Below are 18085 nucleotides of genomic sequence, written 5' to 3'. Positions count from 1 at the left end.
GTAATTTTCTCTTATTATACTTGACAACTGTTAAACCAGTCAGATAAGAGTTGTGCAAATCTTCAAGGTGTACGTGTCTAGATGAACATAAACACACACACACACACGCACACTGAGATCGCGTCCATCTCACTGCTTGAAACCTCAGGAGCCAAAGATGTTGCAACTTGTCCCCGGCAGGCAGAAAGAGAGAAATTCTGAGGAAGTCGTACACTGTCACTATAATGTTAATAGATGAGAGAGAAATAGAGTACAGGGCCTATGCGGTTGGGAAAGTAATGAGGAACACAGCAAACACTGATGGGATAATACTGATAATCCACTGAGAGATGAGTCACAGGTTGGATTTTTCACCTCTGTCCTCTAAACCAAACCCTGCTGTCTGTTTGGAGGTCATGTGACTGGGAAAGGAGGGGGAAAGGATTGAGAGAGAAGAGCAGAGAGCTATGGTGAGACCACCTCCACCACTCAAGTCTTATTCAGGCAACACCTTATACCTGCACTGAAGCACATCCAGCAGCTCCAACAACCAACTGGACTGATACATGCAGCGATTTTATCATAACTTTTTTTAATTCTTTGTATTTTTTTAAAATCTGGAATGTTGGGATGCATTTCACCATCCAATCAGCATCCCTGTAGGAGTCAACCTGGCCCTTTCCACTGGACTGCTGCTTAATATTGGACCCTTAATAGCTTGGACATGTTTGGCCCAGGGCAACTGGTCTCTACTCTCCTGCCTGCAGTTTTCCATTCACCTGCAGCTCACTTTTTCCCGGCATTCCCAACCAGACTGAGCTCTCAGCCTCAGATTCTGATCCCGGGGCCCTTTATCAGCTACGAAACCTTGAGGAGTTATCTGCAGCCGGAGCCATGCAAGGAGGCTTTGCTCCTGGCCACACAGGCAGTCGGGATGGGGCCACTCACAGAGGCCATAGGTGAGTTCAAACCACAGCTGCTGTGACTAGACCCGGGGACTGACTGTATGATACAGGACTTGTGCAGAGCCAAACTGGCACTGTGTTACCACAGTGTCTAAGACAGTCAGTGAGCACCATCTGATTGCAGTGTAAATGTTTACAAAAGATTGGCTAACAGCTCGTAACTAACAATCAATTATCAAGCAGTGTTAAAGTGGGCCTAATGATCGCTGCGCTAATTACCCAATCTAGAGCCATTAGTTCCTTGTCACCCGTTGGCGATTGTGTAATTGGTGCTCGCGCTGTGCTTTCCAGATGAACAGAGGCCAGTGAAGCAGCGTCGCGCACGGGCCAACTACAGCAGCTGGCAGCTGGAGGAGCTGGAGAAGGCCTTCGAGACCACACACTACCCGGACATCTTCATGAGGGAAGCCCTGGCCCTCAGACTGGACCTCATTGAGGCCAGAGTACAGGTACTTGGCAGACTGAGCTCTTTCTGGAAATATTCACCTCATACTCATCCATGTGATATTAATTTGTTTGTACAGTGTGTAAATGAAGCTTTTCAGCTTGTGACAACCAACTCTTTTTGTGTTGATTAACATTGAATTCCTGTTTCTGAAGTCAGTTCTTTTCATGATCTCAAAGTTGTCAACAGTACCAAGAATGTCACAATAAATTCTGGGAAAAATGCATTGTATTTTGGCACAGCAATCACTAAATCTAATATAGCTTGGATAGGTTTACAGCTCCTCAAGTCTGTCTTAAAACAATAGTCACACGCCCCCATGTACAGTGAAACAGTTACTGGTTTCTGTATTTGTTCCTCCGGTCCATACTGGCTGCGGAAAAATTCCTTACTTGCAATATACATTTCTCTATACTGTAAGAGATGGGGGTCAAAATCTGCACTACTTGCATTCAAAAGTTCAGCTGAAACTTAAATGAGGCTTCATTTACCTAATAAAATATTATGGAAAGTTTTTACATAACTTTTATGTTACGATTTTAGTTTGATATCTTGTCAACATTTTGAAACTTTAACACAAACGTTACCCTATATTCATATTTATATTTATGTTTGGATACTTTTTTGTTTGTTTCCAGGTTTGGTTTCAAAATCGTCGTGCCAAGATGAGGCGACAGCTCAAGCTCCAGGGCCAGCTTGTTGCTGGGTCTTATGTAAAGAGAGACAGTGATGAAACATCTGAGGGAGTGAAAAGGAGTTTAAAACAGCACTCAGAGAGTTCTGACAGCGAGCACTGGGAGAAGCGACAGGAAGGAGAAAATTACCCATGGACAAAAGCTGTGAGTGGCGCGCTGAGCGGGCATATGCAGCCTGTGACCCAGAAGATGGAGAAGTGGGAGAGGCCGGAGGGGCCGAGCTCAGACGAGCTCCGCTCCTGCAGCATCGCCAATCTGAGGGCCAAAGCCAGAGAGCACGAGGCCGAGATCCACAGCACTGTAAACATGTCAGGAGGTGACACACAGTCACAAACACAGGAAGCTGATGCTATGCACAGTGATTGATTCTTTTCCTTCTTCCTGTTTGTATAGATAATCATAACCTAAAGAAAAACAGTGTATACCATCAATATGCCTGAACTTTCTGAGCCTTTTCATCATTTAGCTGTTATAATTAAAATATGTCTTACAATATAAAATATTAGTAATATCTACAGAACTATAGACAAGTGGTTATACTGTAGCTATTTCTAATTTTGCCTTCATGGTACATCCAGCCTTTGAGACATTTTCTTGACTTTTTATTTTATTTTATTTTCATAGAACTTTTAAACTTCTCTCGAATTTTTGCATGTGAACATGTATCACTGTTTTTTCTGTTTTGATAGAAATGTAGAACCGTTAAAAGGTTTTATACGCTACATGTATTAGTTAACATCACATGCATGGGCTTTTTAAGCCTCTTATATTTTGAATGTGATTTTCATCGCATCTTAAATGTTAATTTTTACTCTGAATACAGATACTGCAGATACTGTACTCTGGGTCTTAAACAGAACAGAGCAGTGACAAATGGCAAATGTTGCCATCTTATCATGTCAAGTGATTTTAAAATGATTTCACCAGTGACGAGCTCATCCATGACCTCTCAGGTTACCTTCACAGACAGGCAGGATGTCTGCGTGCAGCCACATGTCCTCACAGGAAACAATGGAAATAGCTGAAAACTCCAATCATGAAGAGTGAGTCTATTGTATGTAGATGACATGATACATGTCTATGTTTTTTTGTTTTTTTAAATATAGCTTATACATTAAAGACCTGGCTGCGCTGACATTTGGTAGATAGTGACACAGATTGTATAAAGAGCTGTGAAGGTGATTTAAAGCAGTCAACAAATACAACAATGATAATATCATAATGAAATATCAGCTGTGGTAGATCAATGTTGAGGTCATTAGATGTGACTTAGTGAAGAACAATATGCATCTAGTTTTGCCCTAACAAATAAATTCAGGTTACGCCACATAAACACCACAAACTGACAAGACGGTGAATGAAAGTGAATCATTAAATGTTAAGAAAACATTAAGCAGAGGGGCTGGAAGCATTTCATAATCTCTTGGGTGTGTTTTTACTGAATACATCAGACTTTACTCACACACAAAAAACATGACAGGAAGATACTGGTTTGAAACATCAGCTCATAAATTCCACATAAAGTTTTAATAAATCGAATGTTTCATCTTCTGATAATAGAGATTGATAATGTGAATAGTATAAGATGATAAAAGTAATGGTTTATAAAACTGCCTATTTCCATAACATCGACTGGTTGTTCTGAACTGTGCACACAGTCTGCAGGCGGTGTGCTGGCGTAATTCTACTTTAACTTACATACATCTTATATATGCTATTACATACTATTGCATGGGAGTGATACTAATAATGTGTATGCATTGTTTATGCATGTGACCACAGGTTTGGAGTGATCAAAGTATCTCTAAACAGTGCAGAGTGACACTGCCCCCTTCTGGGCACGAAGGTGTCCTCAGACAGGAAAGATGTGGCAACATACAGTGAGAGTTTTTAAAATGCAACAACTGTTTGCATCTTTTTTTTCCCCCTGTAATGTCATCACACATCTTTCAAGTGTTGTTTGCAATACTTTTAAATCTGTGTTGCTCTGCTTAAATTTTCTCAGGCCTCTTGTTTTTTTTTTTTTGTTTTGTTTTTTACGGTTAATAAACAATTCATGTTGACAGTATTTGTAACCCGTTTTAGTGAATGAGGTCAGTGTGGGTCGCTCACATTTCAAAGACTAAAGTTCAGCTCTGGCCTCACACTAATTACACCCTCCATGTCAGAGGTTTAACCCTCACTGATGAGGTCCGTGGGTCAAATCTGAAACCGCATTTTAAAATGGGTCAGAGTAGCACATTCGAAGATTGGAGTTTTGTTTCATGTTAAGATGGAATGATGTAGCATAGTAGTATAATTCTTCATAATCAGTTAATGAAATGAAAGTTGCTGAGTTCCCAAAATTTTTTGTGGGACACTATAATGAGGGCTAATTAGGTCAGAATCCTTATATGACAATGGCTGGCCTCAATTAGTCCCCCAGTTAGGCCCCACACAAAGATGACTGAGGTGAAAAAAAAAAAAGCATGTCATAGATTCTGTTATTGGTTCCTCTGCATAATGACCCTGACATGCTGGCTGAGATAACCAGGTCTGGTGTATAATTACCTCAGAAATCCTACAGCATCATTGCCCCACCCCCCTTACTGGAACATAAAAAATGATTAATTTCCTGAATCTTTTAATGAAAATATTATTGTAAATGTTCAAATAACCTGTGTGGAAATGACAAATGAAGGTTTTCCCCTCAGATGAGATTCCAAAAGACCATTTAAACACAAAAAAGCGCAGCAGCATCCTTTGTCAGATTCCAATACACTGTTTCATTGGCAAACTATCAAAAAAAAGTCACTCTGCTCCACCAGAATTGAAATGATAGGCTACTATAACTTCTTCTTGTAACATTTAATTTCCCAACAATCCAGGTGGCTACTTCAGACATCATTTAATAATGAGAAGCAAAAAACTGTAAAGAGCAATAATATAATCAGAATTCGCCTTCATTTTATCTGAAAGGTCACACTTTTAAGCATAAGGTTCTCTCTGAGGAAACCCCCCCTGAACATGTCATGGTGGCTGGTGAAGGACTAACTGCACTAATTTTACCTTTCATACCGGGAGCTGAAGCAGAATCAGATTCTATGGACTTATATTTCATCAGGTGGTTGGATTATAGTCTCAAACTTGAATATGTAACTTTAATATGACAATTTGACTATTTATTATTATTTTTTTTACAGAATATAACTGGAACTGTTGCATTCAAATGTAGCTCACCATCACTTCAGGTGCTTGATATTTAGATCGGATTCAGGTTTATGCACCAATTCATTTTGCTGGATTTTTTTCCTTGAGACAACATTAGAAAAACTATTATTTACCTTTCTGAGTTTGATTCAACGGTTGTGAATGACGAATCGGCAGTGGGTGTCAATTAGTGTAATGGTGTAATGAGCGCACAGAAACGCACACCACCACCTCCAGCAGCAGAACCAGCGACAGCTCGTCTCGGAGACTCGACTCATTCGGGTAAAAAGACGGAAACAGGACGCAGCTGCTGCGCCGCAGTTCACGGTCAAACCCTGAGCAGTGAGACACTTTGTTTTTACCTCTCTTTCCTCCGGCTCCTCCCCACGCTGACGGCTCTGCCTGTTGCGCACTCTTGTCAGCAGTGAGTGTTGAGCAGTGAGCATGGCTGCCATCAAGGCTCTGGAGCAGTGGTGTAAAATGCAGTGTGAAGGCTACCGAGATGTGGCCATCACTAACATGACGACCTCATTCAGGAACGGACTGGCTTTTTGTGCGCTTATACACAAGTACAGACCGGACTTGATGTAAGTATTGGAACTTTGAGTAGGTGGTTAAAATGCAGGTGGAAGTGATAGGCTTTGTCCTGGAGCAGCCTTCCCTGTTCCCTCCTGAGTTACTATAATTTCTTCTGGTTTTCTCCATAAGTTTATATCTGTCTTTGATGCTCAGCATTGACCTGAAAGTGGTTTTATTCTAACCATGTTTGACCCCTTTAGTGTAAATCTGCTGTTACAGCGTGAAGCATGTGTTATTTCTAAAGAAACCTTATGCTTGTGTAGATCTAACATGTTTCAATAGTTTTAACTCCTCAGAGTCCCGAGCCTATGTTAGGTGAGTTCACTTGTCACCAACATGTCTGACACATGTCTTATCTGTTCATTGTACATTGTTCGTTTCCCAGAGACTATGACTCACTCAGAAAGGAGGATGTGTTCGAGAACAACAGACTGGTAAGATGATGATCAACTTGTTGAACCTTTGCATTCTCGAGTGGGACTGATTTCACACTCGACATGCACAATCTGATGCAGCAAAAAATATCCACCTCATTAACCCCAGACACATGACGGCACATCCAGGCAACACACACACACAGACACACACACGGAGGGTATGTGGGTAAATATTCATCTGTTTCCACATTTTGAACAGCACAGAATTTTAAACCAAACTCAAACTCTCCCTCTGTCCACTTGACCTAATTCATTTTGTTAACCCTGACGTGACCCGAGCAGCACAGCGGGGGACCTCTCTATTATTTAGTCTTCTTCCATTCTACCGGCTTCCTCTGGGGGCTACAGGCCCTGCAGTGTGCTACAGTATGCACTCTGTATGACTTCCTTGTCATCTTGGACCAACCTGGCAGTGTCAGCAACAAACCTGAGCTCTGGGGAGAGGCTCTCCGGGCCATTCATTTTGAATGAGGCCTGCTGTCGTCTGCCACTTGATTCCACATGATGACAGTTCGCTGGAAGACACTGCAGTTATATACCTCCTTGAAGGTTCACTTTAAACCAGATTTGTGGTGGGAGAATTGTGCATTTGATCATGTTTAAGCGTTGATCAACTGTCGAAGAGGCTTCCTGTGCTGGAACATGAGAACACAGCTCCTTGTGGTTTAATTTACACCCTTCTATATTTCATGAATAGTGTCGTGTTACTTACAGGTGGTTGTTAAGTAAGAAAATTGTTTGTATTTAGTTTGCAGATCCACCTCACAGACTCACACACGTTCTTTATTTTTTGTGTTCTTCTTTTACATGAGCAAACTTAGTATTCAGTAAGGCCCCTTGCTGTAAATTTAATGAGCATGTCCAGGCTGATCCTAAACAATGCCCTGATATCCTGCTCCCTCCATTCTCATTCTTATCCCCCGACAAGCTCACAGGAAGTTTGCCATTCATTATGCAGCCCTTCTCAGACCTCTCTGTGCCTGAGCCACAGAATGCTCTATTTAAAGTAAATTGTATTGTCTGACATTTTTACACATGCTGTAATTGTAGGGAGTCTGTGTGCCCTGGTGAATACCATGTTTTTTATATGGTGAAAAATGCTTTTAGATCTGTTTACTTGGCACATCATACACTGCCATTAAATGTTGTCTTGGCAGGAGTGGAAGGCTGTAGGTTATTTATTTATTTATTTATTTATTTATTTATTTATTTATTTATTTATTTCTCTCAAGGCTTTTCAGGTCGCAGAGGAGAAGTTGGGGATCCCGGCTTTGTTGGATGCAGAAGACATGGTGGCTTTAAGGATCCCAGACAGGCTGAGCATTCTCACCTACGTCTCCCAGTACTACAACTACTTCAAGGGGCGGCCTCCGAGTGAGAACAAGTCTGACTTGTAGCAAAGTTTAAGAGCTGTCCATCCTCCCAACTATTAAGATTCTCTTTAATTCTTAATATTTTTACTTCCCCGGCTGAGGTATACTGTTCCTCTCCTGTGCTACCTTGTGATGTTTGACACTGATGGTGTTTTATTTCTCCTCAGTGGGAGGTGTAAAAAGGCCAGCAGAGGGCTCCAAGGAGGAGCCATCAGAGAAGAAAAATCTCCCAGTGGTTGCCAAGACCTTTGTGTCTAAAACCGCCATCGAGAACCGTCTACCTTCCACTCTCAAGGCTCAGACCTCACCCACGTTGTCCAGAGCTGCTGCTCAGGTCAGTGCTCGGGTCATTATCATGCATTCAAAATTACAATACATCTTTGTTGTCTTACAGTGTTGCCTTTTTAATCCCCCGTATTTAAGAATAAGGAGGATTTAGCTCATTTTCAGTGGGTTAGGTAAATGTTAATGAAGGAAGTGTTAGACATTTTTGGATGGAGCAGTCCCTCACTTTTAGTTCTTCTTTCACAGAAGGCGGTTTTGGCAGAAAATGCCAACAAAAGCGGGACCCTCAATAGCAAATGTGTTGCATGCAAGAGCCACGTTCATCTGGTTCAGAGGCACCTTGTGGACGGGAAGCTCTATCACAGAAGCTGTTTCAAGTAAGAATTTGACCCATATTCTTTGATACCTTCCCCTCATGTGTTGTATTTGCTGCACGAGTCATTTTTGTGTTAATAAACTTCCACCAGATGCAGCGAATGCTCCAGCGTGCTTCATGCGGGAGGCTACAAACCTGGGAAGAGTCCAGACACTTTTATCTGTAACGCCCACCAGAACAGTTGTAAACCTTCTTCCTCCGAGGCTGGGATCAAAAACGGACCCGCCAGTTCAGCTGTACGAATAAATGGTGCCAGCCAGACCCAGCCTGCACCACGCCCCTCTTCCGTGCTGTCAGCCCCGCTGAATGTTGTTCTGAAGCCAGTCAATCCTCCTCCACCTTCCCAGTCCTGGACGGTCTCAGCCCAGAAGACTCAGGCAGCCCGGCAGAGGTTTTTCCAGACTGCCAAGCCAGTCACAGAGGCCACAGCAGACAACAGGAAGCCCACAGAGCCCTCAACTGTTTTAGGAAGGGCAAAGGCCCCACTGAGTCCTAATGATGAGAAGAACAGAGCCAGGACTACAATTGGAAAGAAACTAGCAGAAGAAAACCGCAACAATAACAACAAACGCCCGTTCACCATCCGCTCAGCAGAAAGACGGTGAGCTTTGGACTCTTCTTCGCAGTATTTTAATATTTCTATTCTTTCCCACTGTATGGTTTTGTAATAGCTTTTGCTGATGGTGAGGGTTTTCTGCCTCTGCAGGTTTGGAGATGAGCCAAGTTCAGCTGACAGCCCCAGTCTCAGAAAGGATAAATGCAGCCAAGGCCCAGCAGGAAACTGGGCAAGACAGCCCTCCACCAGCCAGACAAACAATAAGGAATCGCCATGTCTGAAGGCCGTGAACATAGACAACACAAGGCCAACAACTGTACACACAACAGCCAAAGGCAAGCGCCACTAAATTCATTTCAGTTATTCTTGATCCATTATTTGACATCTAGCCAAACCACCCCCCCCCCCATCCTTTCTCTCTGTCTGTCTCAGAAAGCATTCATAGAAAACAAAGCCCCCTTTTTGTCATTTTTTGCCCTATTTACACAGCCAGTGCATCTATCTAGTGGGCTGTTAGCTGACATTTTAATTTCTCTCTCACACTTGTAATGAACTTTCATAGTTGAACTGTCACTCTCCCGGGATGGATGTGCATGCATGGGTGCAACATCCTGACAGTCAGAAGCCATTCAGACAGAAATACAATTACTGTTGGTTTTCAGTATATATGGTCACCATATTATCAGCATCGATAGAAGTTTCCCTATTGTGGAAAGTAATTCTGTTTGCTAATATGGACCACATGTAGACATTACTCCAACTTGTCTCGGAAATCGGTTTGCATTTATCCATTTGTTTCATGCACGGATTAAAGCGCGATTTGGGTCTTTAATACAGATGTGCAGATGAAGATCAGTCACTTTAGTGCCTTGTTGTGAGAGACTAGATAATGAAACCAGTAGCTGCACTCATTATCAGCTGCTCAGGTGAGTGTGACATGGAGAAGAGTCGAGGGAGTCTTTTGTTGTACAGAAACTTGAACTGCTTTGAGTTCACACCTCATCGCCGAAGCAGATGCACCATTAAAGTTGAGGTGCTATTTTCTCCCTGGTGTTGAAATTGATGATTTCAGTAGTTACGCATGACACAAGATGATATCATCATGCTTTTATTCAGAGCTGAAACCATTTAGTTGATTAATTGATTAGTTGATCAACTGAACAGTTTTGATTATCAGTTAATGGCTCCTGTTGTTTATTAAGCAGAAGTGCCAAATGTTTGAGTCCCACTTTCTCAAATCTGAGTATTTGCTGAATTCCTCTGTTTTTTTAAAATATTATTTTAGATTGAATATCTTTGTGTTTTGGACTATTGAGATATATCATCCTGAGCTTTTTTTTTTTTTTTTTTTTTTTGTACTTTAAATTATACAATTAATTGATGAATTGAAAAAATAATCAACAGATTAAGTGTCAATGAAAAATATAAATAACTAAAATAATTGGCCGCCTTACTTTTGTTTTCATTAGTTTGCTGTGTAATTGTTCTTCTGCAGATCCAGTCTGCCTAGAGGGACAGTCAAAGCTCAGAGCTGCGAGAACCGAGCTAGGTCTGAAGTAAGTATGATCAATCATCTTAATAATCAATATTACCATATAACTCACTCAGCTGGGAGCGGGAAGGTCACGCAGGTGGAGAAAGATTTTGCCTTAACACATCCCTGACTACTCAGCATATTCACTCTCCAGAATGCAGAAACCTCAGGCTTCATCCGTCTCTGTCCTTGTTGACTGGCTCAGAGTGCAGCCGCTAGCTCTGTCCCCGATCCTAACAAACCCTGAGGAGTGCCGGGCCTGAACCTTTCCTACTCTTAACACTATAGACTCTCTCGTTTCTAATCCCTGCTGATGATCCCTCCATTGTCCCCACCTTTTTTATCATTTCAAAATAAAAAAGGTGAGGCCTTTTTTCTTATATTTTCATTCTTTATGATCAGCCCTGCTGGTGTGTTACATCTGTGTCAGATACAAGCTGTGCTTCTACAGTTTTTTTTTTTTTTTTTTTTTTTTTTAAATGGTCACACACTTAAAGGTTTATTTCGGTATGACTTTCTTACAGAGATGCTGAAGCTGAACCCTCCACTGAGCAACATAAGCCTCGATTCATGTCCTCAAATGCCTCCGTCATTACAACAAGGCCTCCGTCGTCCCCACCACCTGCAGCACCTCCAGTCAGCGTTGCTCTGTTTGATCCCGCGCACTTTGTGGATGTCTCTCCACAGAAACCTCTGCCTGCCTCTGGAAACCTCAGTAAGTCACACTGTTATAGGAGACATTTGTTTTCCAGCAATGTCTATTTGTATTTGTTGGTTGTTGGATACCAAAAAGCTATTTTTCTTCAGTACTGCTTGATGTAGTCGGTAAAATGCATCAGTGGATAAAAATACAGTGCTTGGAACTGGTTTTTTGCACTTGTCTAAGCAATCCCCATTGAAAAGCTGTGTACACTCTCACTGTTAGTCTATGTCTGTGTGTAAAGAAATAATTGAACTTTGGTTCCACAATAGAGTCTATTGTGGAACCAAAGTTCAGTTATTTTCAGCTATGTTCAGCTTAATCAACTTTTACGCTGAAACCTTGTAAAGCATTAACAAGACTAAGAGTGCACAGCAACTGAAGCTTACAGGTGAACCAAATTCTATTATACCAGCACGTCGACGTCGAGATGTTTTGCCAGTGTAATGGTTACCTGCTTAGTTTAGTGTGTTAGCATGCCAACATTTGTTAATTAACGCTAAACACAAGTAAAGATGAAAAGTCAGAGGATCCTCAAAGTCGTTACAATTCATCCTGAGAAGGGCATGAATGACTGTGCCACATTTCATGGCAATCCTTTCCTGAAGTTGTTGAGACATTTCACTCAAAACCACATATATGAACCTCAAGGTGACGCTGGAGAAAAGGGTCACTGAAGGCACCTTCTGGGGACCATGCACATCTGTACACATTTGGCAATCCATCCCATACGCGTTGAGATATAGTCCGGACAAAAGTAGTGTGGCTAGAAGTTCATGAAGCAACATCCACACACACTGATTCCCACAAAGACACGCTGCCTTACATGTGTTCTGGTGATTCTTGTGATAAGATTTTTGTCTGATTCTGCAGGAAACAGAAAAAGGCATTAGCAGATTGAACTTACTGCAGAACTACTGCATGTAAACCTTCCTGTCCTTATTTTAGGTTTTAAACATGGGAGTCGCTCGCCTGTGAAATCCCCACCCAGACGACCAGCTGTGGAATCTATTAGCTTCTCCACCACTGCTCCAGCCAATCACGGAAATCCGCCAGGTTGGTTCCCAGCTTTAAAAAAAAAAAAAATGTCATCATCAAAGCCACACATGTATGGCCTCAGCCATCTTGTTGATTTCATACGAGCAGCCTTTTTTTCTTTCTTCTTTTTTTTTTTTTTTTTTTATACTGAAAATAAATCAGGTGAAGTCGTATGTGACAATGCTTTTCTGAAAAGCTGCCATGAAAGGACTATCTAATCCTATTTTATCTACCTCTTAGGCGCTAAAAAGGGAAAGTATTTGTCACCCACCAACGCCTCCAGGACTGAAATGAGGTCACCCTCTGTAAGTTCCCTCCATTAAGTCTCTTAAGAGATTAATTAACAGCTCTACAAATATGCTTTCATTACATTCCCAGGAAAAAAAATGGACGACCTTCTTTACATCTAAGTGGCCAAAGTCAGAATTTTGAAATGAAAATGATCTTTACTTGACTGTGACACTTTAAATTCTTTGTTTTATATCAGGTGAAGTCTTATCACATCCCGGTGGAGCAGATTGAGACGGAGCTGAATGATATTGAGACGAACTTGGCTCAGTTGGAGAAGGAGGGTGTGGAGCTGGAAAAGAAGCTGCGCAGCTGTGAAGAAGGTACTTTTCTTTTTTTTTTTTTTTTTTTTTATCCCACTTCCTCCTTTTTGCCTTGTTTAGTCATACAAATAAAATTGAATGTGGACAAATCGGAAACAAGCTTTTCAATTTAGGAAATAAAGAGTCCTTCAAACCGCTCACTTACTCTGAGGCAGAAGATGATGCCAGTCGTCAGTTTTGCTTCTCTTGCCGTGAATAACCCCCGCCACAAACTTTTGATATTTTACTGTATTAGTGCAAACTGCTGAATCCCTTTTCCTGCTTCAGTATCTCTAGTGCAGAATTGTGTCCTGGTAGCTTCACACATGCGCACACACACACACACACACTCACATTAACTCACAGTCAGCTGGAGGTTTGTGTGCGTGTGTGTGTGTGTGTGTGTGTGTGTGTGTGTGTGTGTGTGCAGGGGATTTACCTACCATTTCTATTACTGTTTCTGCAGCCAAATGAGGTGAGAGGCACAGACAGCCCATAGGGATGTTGCTTCTCTTTTAAGGTAGTGGGAGTAGGGGGCCTGATTGCTTTCCTCAAGGTCAACATGACTTGGGTATAGTAATATATATTCTGGTCAATTGCGTACTGTGTTTTTTTTTTTTTTTTTTTTTTTTTTCTCTACGTGCCACCCAGGAAGCCTGAGCATGCAACCGCTTGGCCAGAATTTGACATCAATTGCACACCACCTAGGAGATCATCGACTTCTGGAATTTGTCGGCGTAAAAAACTGAACCCTGGCACTCGAGTTCAATTCAGAATAAAATCGTGTTTGTTCTGGTGATGGCAGGATGTGGGCTGCCTTGTCACAGTCCAGATCAGCCATTATTGTAAATGTGACTCTCGTGTGTGTTTTGATTGATTGGTTCGCTAATTGGCAATGGCTAATATTCATTTAAAATCAATTATTCCACCTACTCAGGTACTCCAACCTGACTTTGTGAAACACAAAATATTCAAACTGTTGACATCGCTACCCAGTACTGTGTTATTGTGCACACAGTATAGTGTGACAACATAGTCACTTAACCATGAAAACTGGGTTAGAAAAATATTTAAAGTGCCTTAATGTTTTAGAGTTTGGATGTTCACTATTTGTCGAGGACTTCTTGAACATGGTCCTTTTCTTTTTAAGCGTGCCAAAGCTATTAGAAGAATGAAAGCTAATCCCTGCTGAATTGTTGCTAGTCATTATTAAATAAGTGATTAAGACAAATCTGTACTTCACTGTGTATTCCCTCTGTGTAGGTCTACGTCCTCTGCATGTTAAAACTCGAGCATTAAGATAACATTTGGGTGTAGCATTTCATAGCATTTGACAGACACAATGCTGCGGCCTCTGCCTTTAATGAAGGGCTGCAAATAAGACTTATTTTCATTTTCACTGTGTGTGTGTGTCTCTGTGTTTTAATATAGTGTCAAAAAAGATAGAAAAATTTTCATTATAATTTCAAAAGGTGACATTTTAAAATCCTTGTTTTGTGTGACAAGTCTGAACCCCCCCCCCCCCCCCCCAAAAAAAAAATTAAGTTTACTTTCATATGTGACAAGAAAAGCAACAGTTCCTTTCCCGTTGACAAAGCGGAATAAGAGAATCTTTGGCATTTTTGCATGAAAACTGACCGAAGTGATTACACGACCGACTATTTTGATAATCGACTAATCGAAATATTCACACTCTGCAAAATGAAGGAACGCAGCGTCCTGCTGAGAAGTATACACAACAGCAGGGTTGACCAATGATCTCCATTACATGATAAATGTTGAAGATGTCTTTGCTCTGCTGCATATGAGAGTGATATTAACGCTGAATTTTAAGGGATCCATTTTAAGGTTGAGAGCTGTGTGTTATTGGCTGCTGCAGAGTGTTTAAGAGTGTTGACGTGGTCCCAGGAGGTGAGTCACCCTTCATCTCACCTCCACCAGCCAAATTACTCAAAAACCTAATTTGTTATTGCACTTAATTTTATTATTGTGTAATGAATGCAGTCTCATGAAAACAAAAGAGCTGGTGAAGAAAAAATGAGCCATGATTCTGGATGAGGGGATGCTTCTTGAATGTTATAGAAAAAACGGTATAATGTAAATGAAAACAGAATTATTTTACCGCTTTCCCCATTAACCTCAGTCGCCGCATTATTTGACATCAGAAGAGCACAGAGCAGTATTTAAATATTGCTGTCTGAACACTTTCTTTGAGCTTAATTCATCCCTGCAGAATTTCATTTACTCACAAATCAGAAGCATACAGCTGAGTTGCATTAAATCGACCACACAGCAGGAGATACTAAACGCATATGTTTTTAAAAACCGGCATTATAAGTGTTGTATCATGACTGATTCATGAGTCTCTACTCCGTTGAGAGAGTCACAAATTGTATCCAGTGTTTTACAAACGTATTTGAAACAAGTTTGTGTTGTGTTTTTTTTTTTTTCAGAGGGAGAGGGAGACGTACTGATGGACCCACTGATGGTCGACTGGTTCAACCTGATTCGAAGGAAGCAGATGTTCATTAGGAAGGAGTCGGAGCTTGTGTACACGTGAGTGCAACTGTTTTATAGCTTAAAACATCAGAGTTTTAGTTGTAACTGATTCTCTTACAGTCAGTGTTGATGTTGTGCCAAAGTTGTTTTATTTTTTAGTAATATGAAATAACTTCCTCTCCACTGGGATTCCTCTATGAGAATGAAGCCTGTTTTTCCATACAGTTGTATAACACAAGGGAGAATTCAAACTTATTGACTGTCAAACCAAATGCATTTGTTCAAGATTGTTACCGTGTTGGGATAGATGTCATGTGCATAGTAAATTAGATTTGCCTCTTTTTGCATGTAATTAATGATGGATATCTCAGAGCCAGGACTCAGGAGCTGGAGCAGCAGCAGCCAGGTGTGGAGGGGGAACTTCGCAGGCTGCTGGAGAAGCCAGGTAAGACATTACAGGTTTAACTTCAGCTCTATTACTTCTTTTTTTTTTTTTTTTTGTCTCCACTGAACACTGAAATCCACCTGGTATCACAGATCATTTAAAGTCCAGAGAGGAGCAACAGCGGGAGACGTTTTTGATGCACAGGCTGATGGAGATTGTGGACGGCAGAAATGCGATTGTGGAGGGTCTGGATGAAGACAGGCTGAGGTAACATGATGCGTCTTATCACGAATGTTTACATTGAAACAGTGATCACTAATGTAGAGCAATACTGCTTAGATAACAATCTGAATCCAATGCAAAGAAGACTGAATGTGGTTTTATTTTTGATTAATTCCAGGGAAGTGGAGGAGGATCAGCAGCTGAATGAAATGATGAAAAATCTTGGTAAGTCCCATATAAAATGTCTTTTATTTAAGAAAGTGTTTTTCTTAAACCTCAATATATCATTCTAATGTACATTTTTGTTGGTGAATAGGAGTAAAGAAAGCCAAAAATAAGAGGAAATCCTCCATCTCGAAACTGTTCAGACGAAGAAGTAAAAGACGAGTGGAATGATGGATTTTTTTTTTCTACTAAACCTTGTTATTTTATTAATGTATTAATATTCCTTATATTGAATTCTAAGCTTTTTATATTTAAGTTCTGCAGTAGATGGTGTGCTAATGAAAAGGCAAAGGAAAAGGTGTCGAATGAAGAAGCATAATGTTTTTAATTCTCCCAAATTTTGGTTCAAGATTCACCTTCAGTTCTTAGTTTGGTGGTATTTAAGTGGGGCAAGAAATTTCTCTGTAGGTTGTGACTCAGTCTTTACTTTTTTTCACAAGGGGTGTCATGTTTTTTCACAATTGTTTTTCACATTTAAAAGAAAAAAGAAAAGAAGGTGTTTAATTACGTAGCCAACACTGCTGTGAATGTTTCCTTTATATCGATTTTTAAAAAGCCACTATTTATGGATATAGATGTTATGTAAAGGTGCTTTATGTTTCATTGAATGATTGGAGTGAGGTGTCTCATTTTAAGGTTTAGCAAATTAAAATGCACTTGGTCAAAAAAAATTGGATGCTGGGAAGTTAAAATCAAATATCATGATGTGTAAATTACAAAGGGAGCACTGGATGCTCCACGTGCAAATAGGACTGAAGAGAATAAATGTGTAATCCTTCAACAGCCTTGATCCAAAATGAAATTATTTCAGTATTTATTTAATAATGGATTTTAACAAATTTCCTGTAAGGATATTAGCAGGAGGAAAAAAAAAGCCTTGACAATTAAGTTTGAATGGCTGTGGAGTGTAAAATGGAGAGCCACACATGTTGAACTGCCTTGTTGCAGACTGGAGCTCCCCTCTCACTCTGTACTGTAGGTGGCAGCCTGGGTATGCTGTATCACAAGGCAAGAACTTGGAAATCCAATTTGCCACAGTACAGACAGTTAATTTCTTTGCTAATTTTATAAATGCTGCAAAAATGTTCAGCTGTGCTGATGCAATAATGTTATGTGAAAGAGGATTAGGTAGAGCAGTAGCTTATGGCCGGCGAAGGCTTATAAACTATAGGTTGTATTGAGCTCTTTATCTTCAAACCTGGTTTAATTAAACATTACTCTTTACTAATATCTGCATCAGAATTGCTCTGCACCTGAGCTATTAAAATGTTCAAACGACGCGTAGAGTCACTCGTGTGTGAAAATGGCATTCACAGTGTTTGTGAGGGACGTACTGTAATGTTGCAATTTTAGAAGTGTTATTGAATGCTATGTTGTACTTGTACTCTATTTATATTTTTAAACTTGAAATCTGTTGTCCAATAAATCCTTTGAAGATTAGCATGCACGAGAGGTTGAATTATTTACTTAATAACACCTTCCTTTGCCGCACATCCCAGAACTTTTTTTATTTTTTTTTATCACTCCACTTCCCATGTTGCAAGCTTCACCCAAAGACTGTTGATTCAACGACTGCCAAGATCAGACGTTGCTTTCCACTGAGAAACCAACAATGCTGCGACTCCTTTGCATTAAAGCTGCACAGTGATCACAGAGCTGCTGCAATGTATGCTTTTTTTTTTTTTTTTTTTTTTTTTTTTTAAAAGGCTTTTTAAAGACGGCATCAAGATAATTCACTGGCGTCAATATATTGCAGCTACTTATAAACTACATATCCCTCATTTTGAGATGCATGAAATCGTGATCATGAACTTGGAACACAATCTTTCTAGCTGAGCAGAGTTGGGGATGATATTGGTACAAAAATGCCACGCGTGATGTGGGTGACAGTCGAGACTGAATGTGTGATATTAGAGTTAATTAAAGCTTTGCGCCCCATCTACTGCAAATGCTTGCACTTCTGCAATTAAGAATCAAAGGCGAGGGCTTAGTGTCAGGGGGGTGTCTAATACA

General features: G+C 40.6%; 2 protein-coding genes across 2 annotated transcripts; both read left to right on the top strand.

The window, feature by feature from the left end:
- The first annotated feature begins 571 nt into the window (after positions 1-571).
- Positions 572-4084, top strand: si:dkey-43p13.5 (visual system homeobox 2). The gene is made up of 3 exons (XM_056401937.1): positions 572-938; positions 1236-1393; positions 2028-4084. The coding sequence occupies exons 1-3, from the start codon at positions 704-706 to the stop codon at positions 2448-2450; spliced, it is 816 nt and encodes a 271-aa protein (XP_056257912.1). The 5' UTR covers positions 572-703; the 3' UTR covers positions 2451-4084.
- Positions 4085-5599: 1515 nt separating this feature from the next.
- Positions 5600-17512, top strand: micall2a (mical-like 2a). The gene is made up of 17 exons (XM_056400759.1): positions 5600-5860; positions 6238-6286; positions 7522-7663; positions 7830-7996; positions 8194-8324; positions 8415-8924; positions 9030-9214; positions 10375-10435; positions 10938-11128; positions 12062-12169; positions 12392-12456; positions 12639-12762; positions 15195-15297; positions 15612-15685; positions 15778-15892; positions 16026-16072; positions 16164-17512. Exons 1-17 carry the CDS (start codon positions 5718-5720, stop codon positions 16241-16243), a joined length of 2295 nt encoding a protein of 764 aa, XP_056256734.1. The 5' UTR covers positions 5600-5717; the 3' UTR covers positions 16244-17512.
- Positions 17513-18085: the final 573 nt, after the last annotated feature.

Source organism: Seriola aureovittata, chromosome 17, assembly GCF_021018895.1.
Source record: "Seriola aureovittata isolate HTS-2021-v1 ecotype China chromosome 17, ASM2101889v1, whole genome shotgun sequence".
NCBI classification, from domain to species: Eukaryota; Metazoa; Chordata; class Actinopteri; order Carangiformes; family Carangidae; genus Seriola; species Seriola aureovittata.
This window is presented reverse-complemented; position numbering and strand designations above follow the sequence as displayed.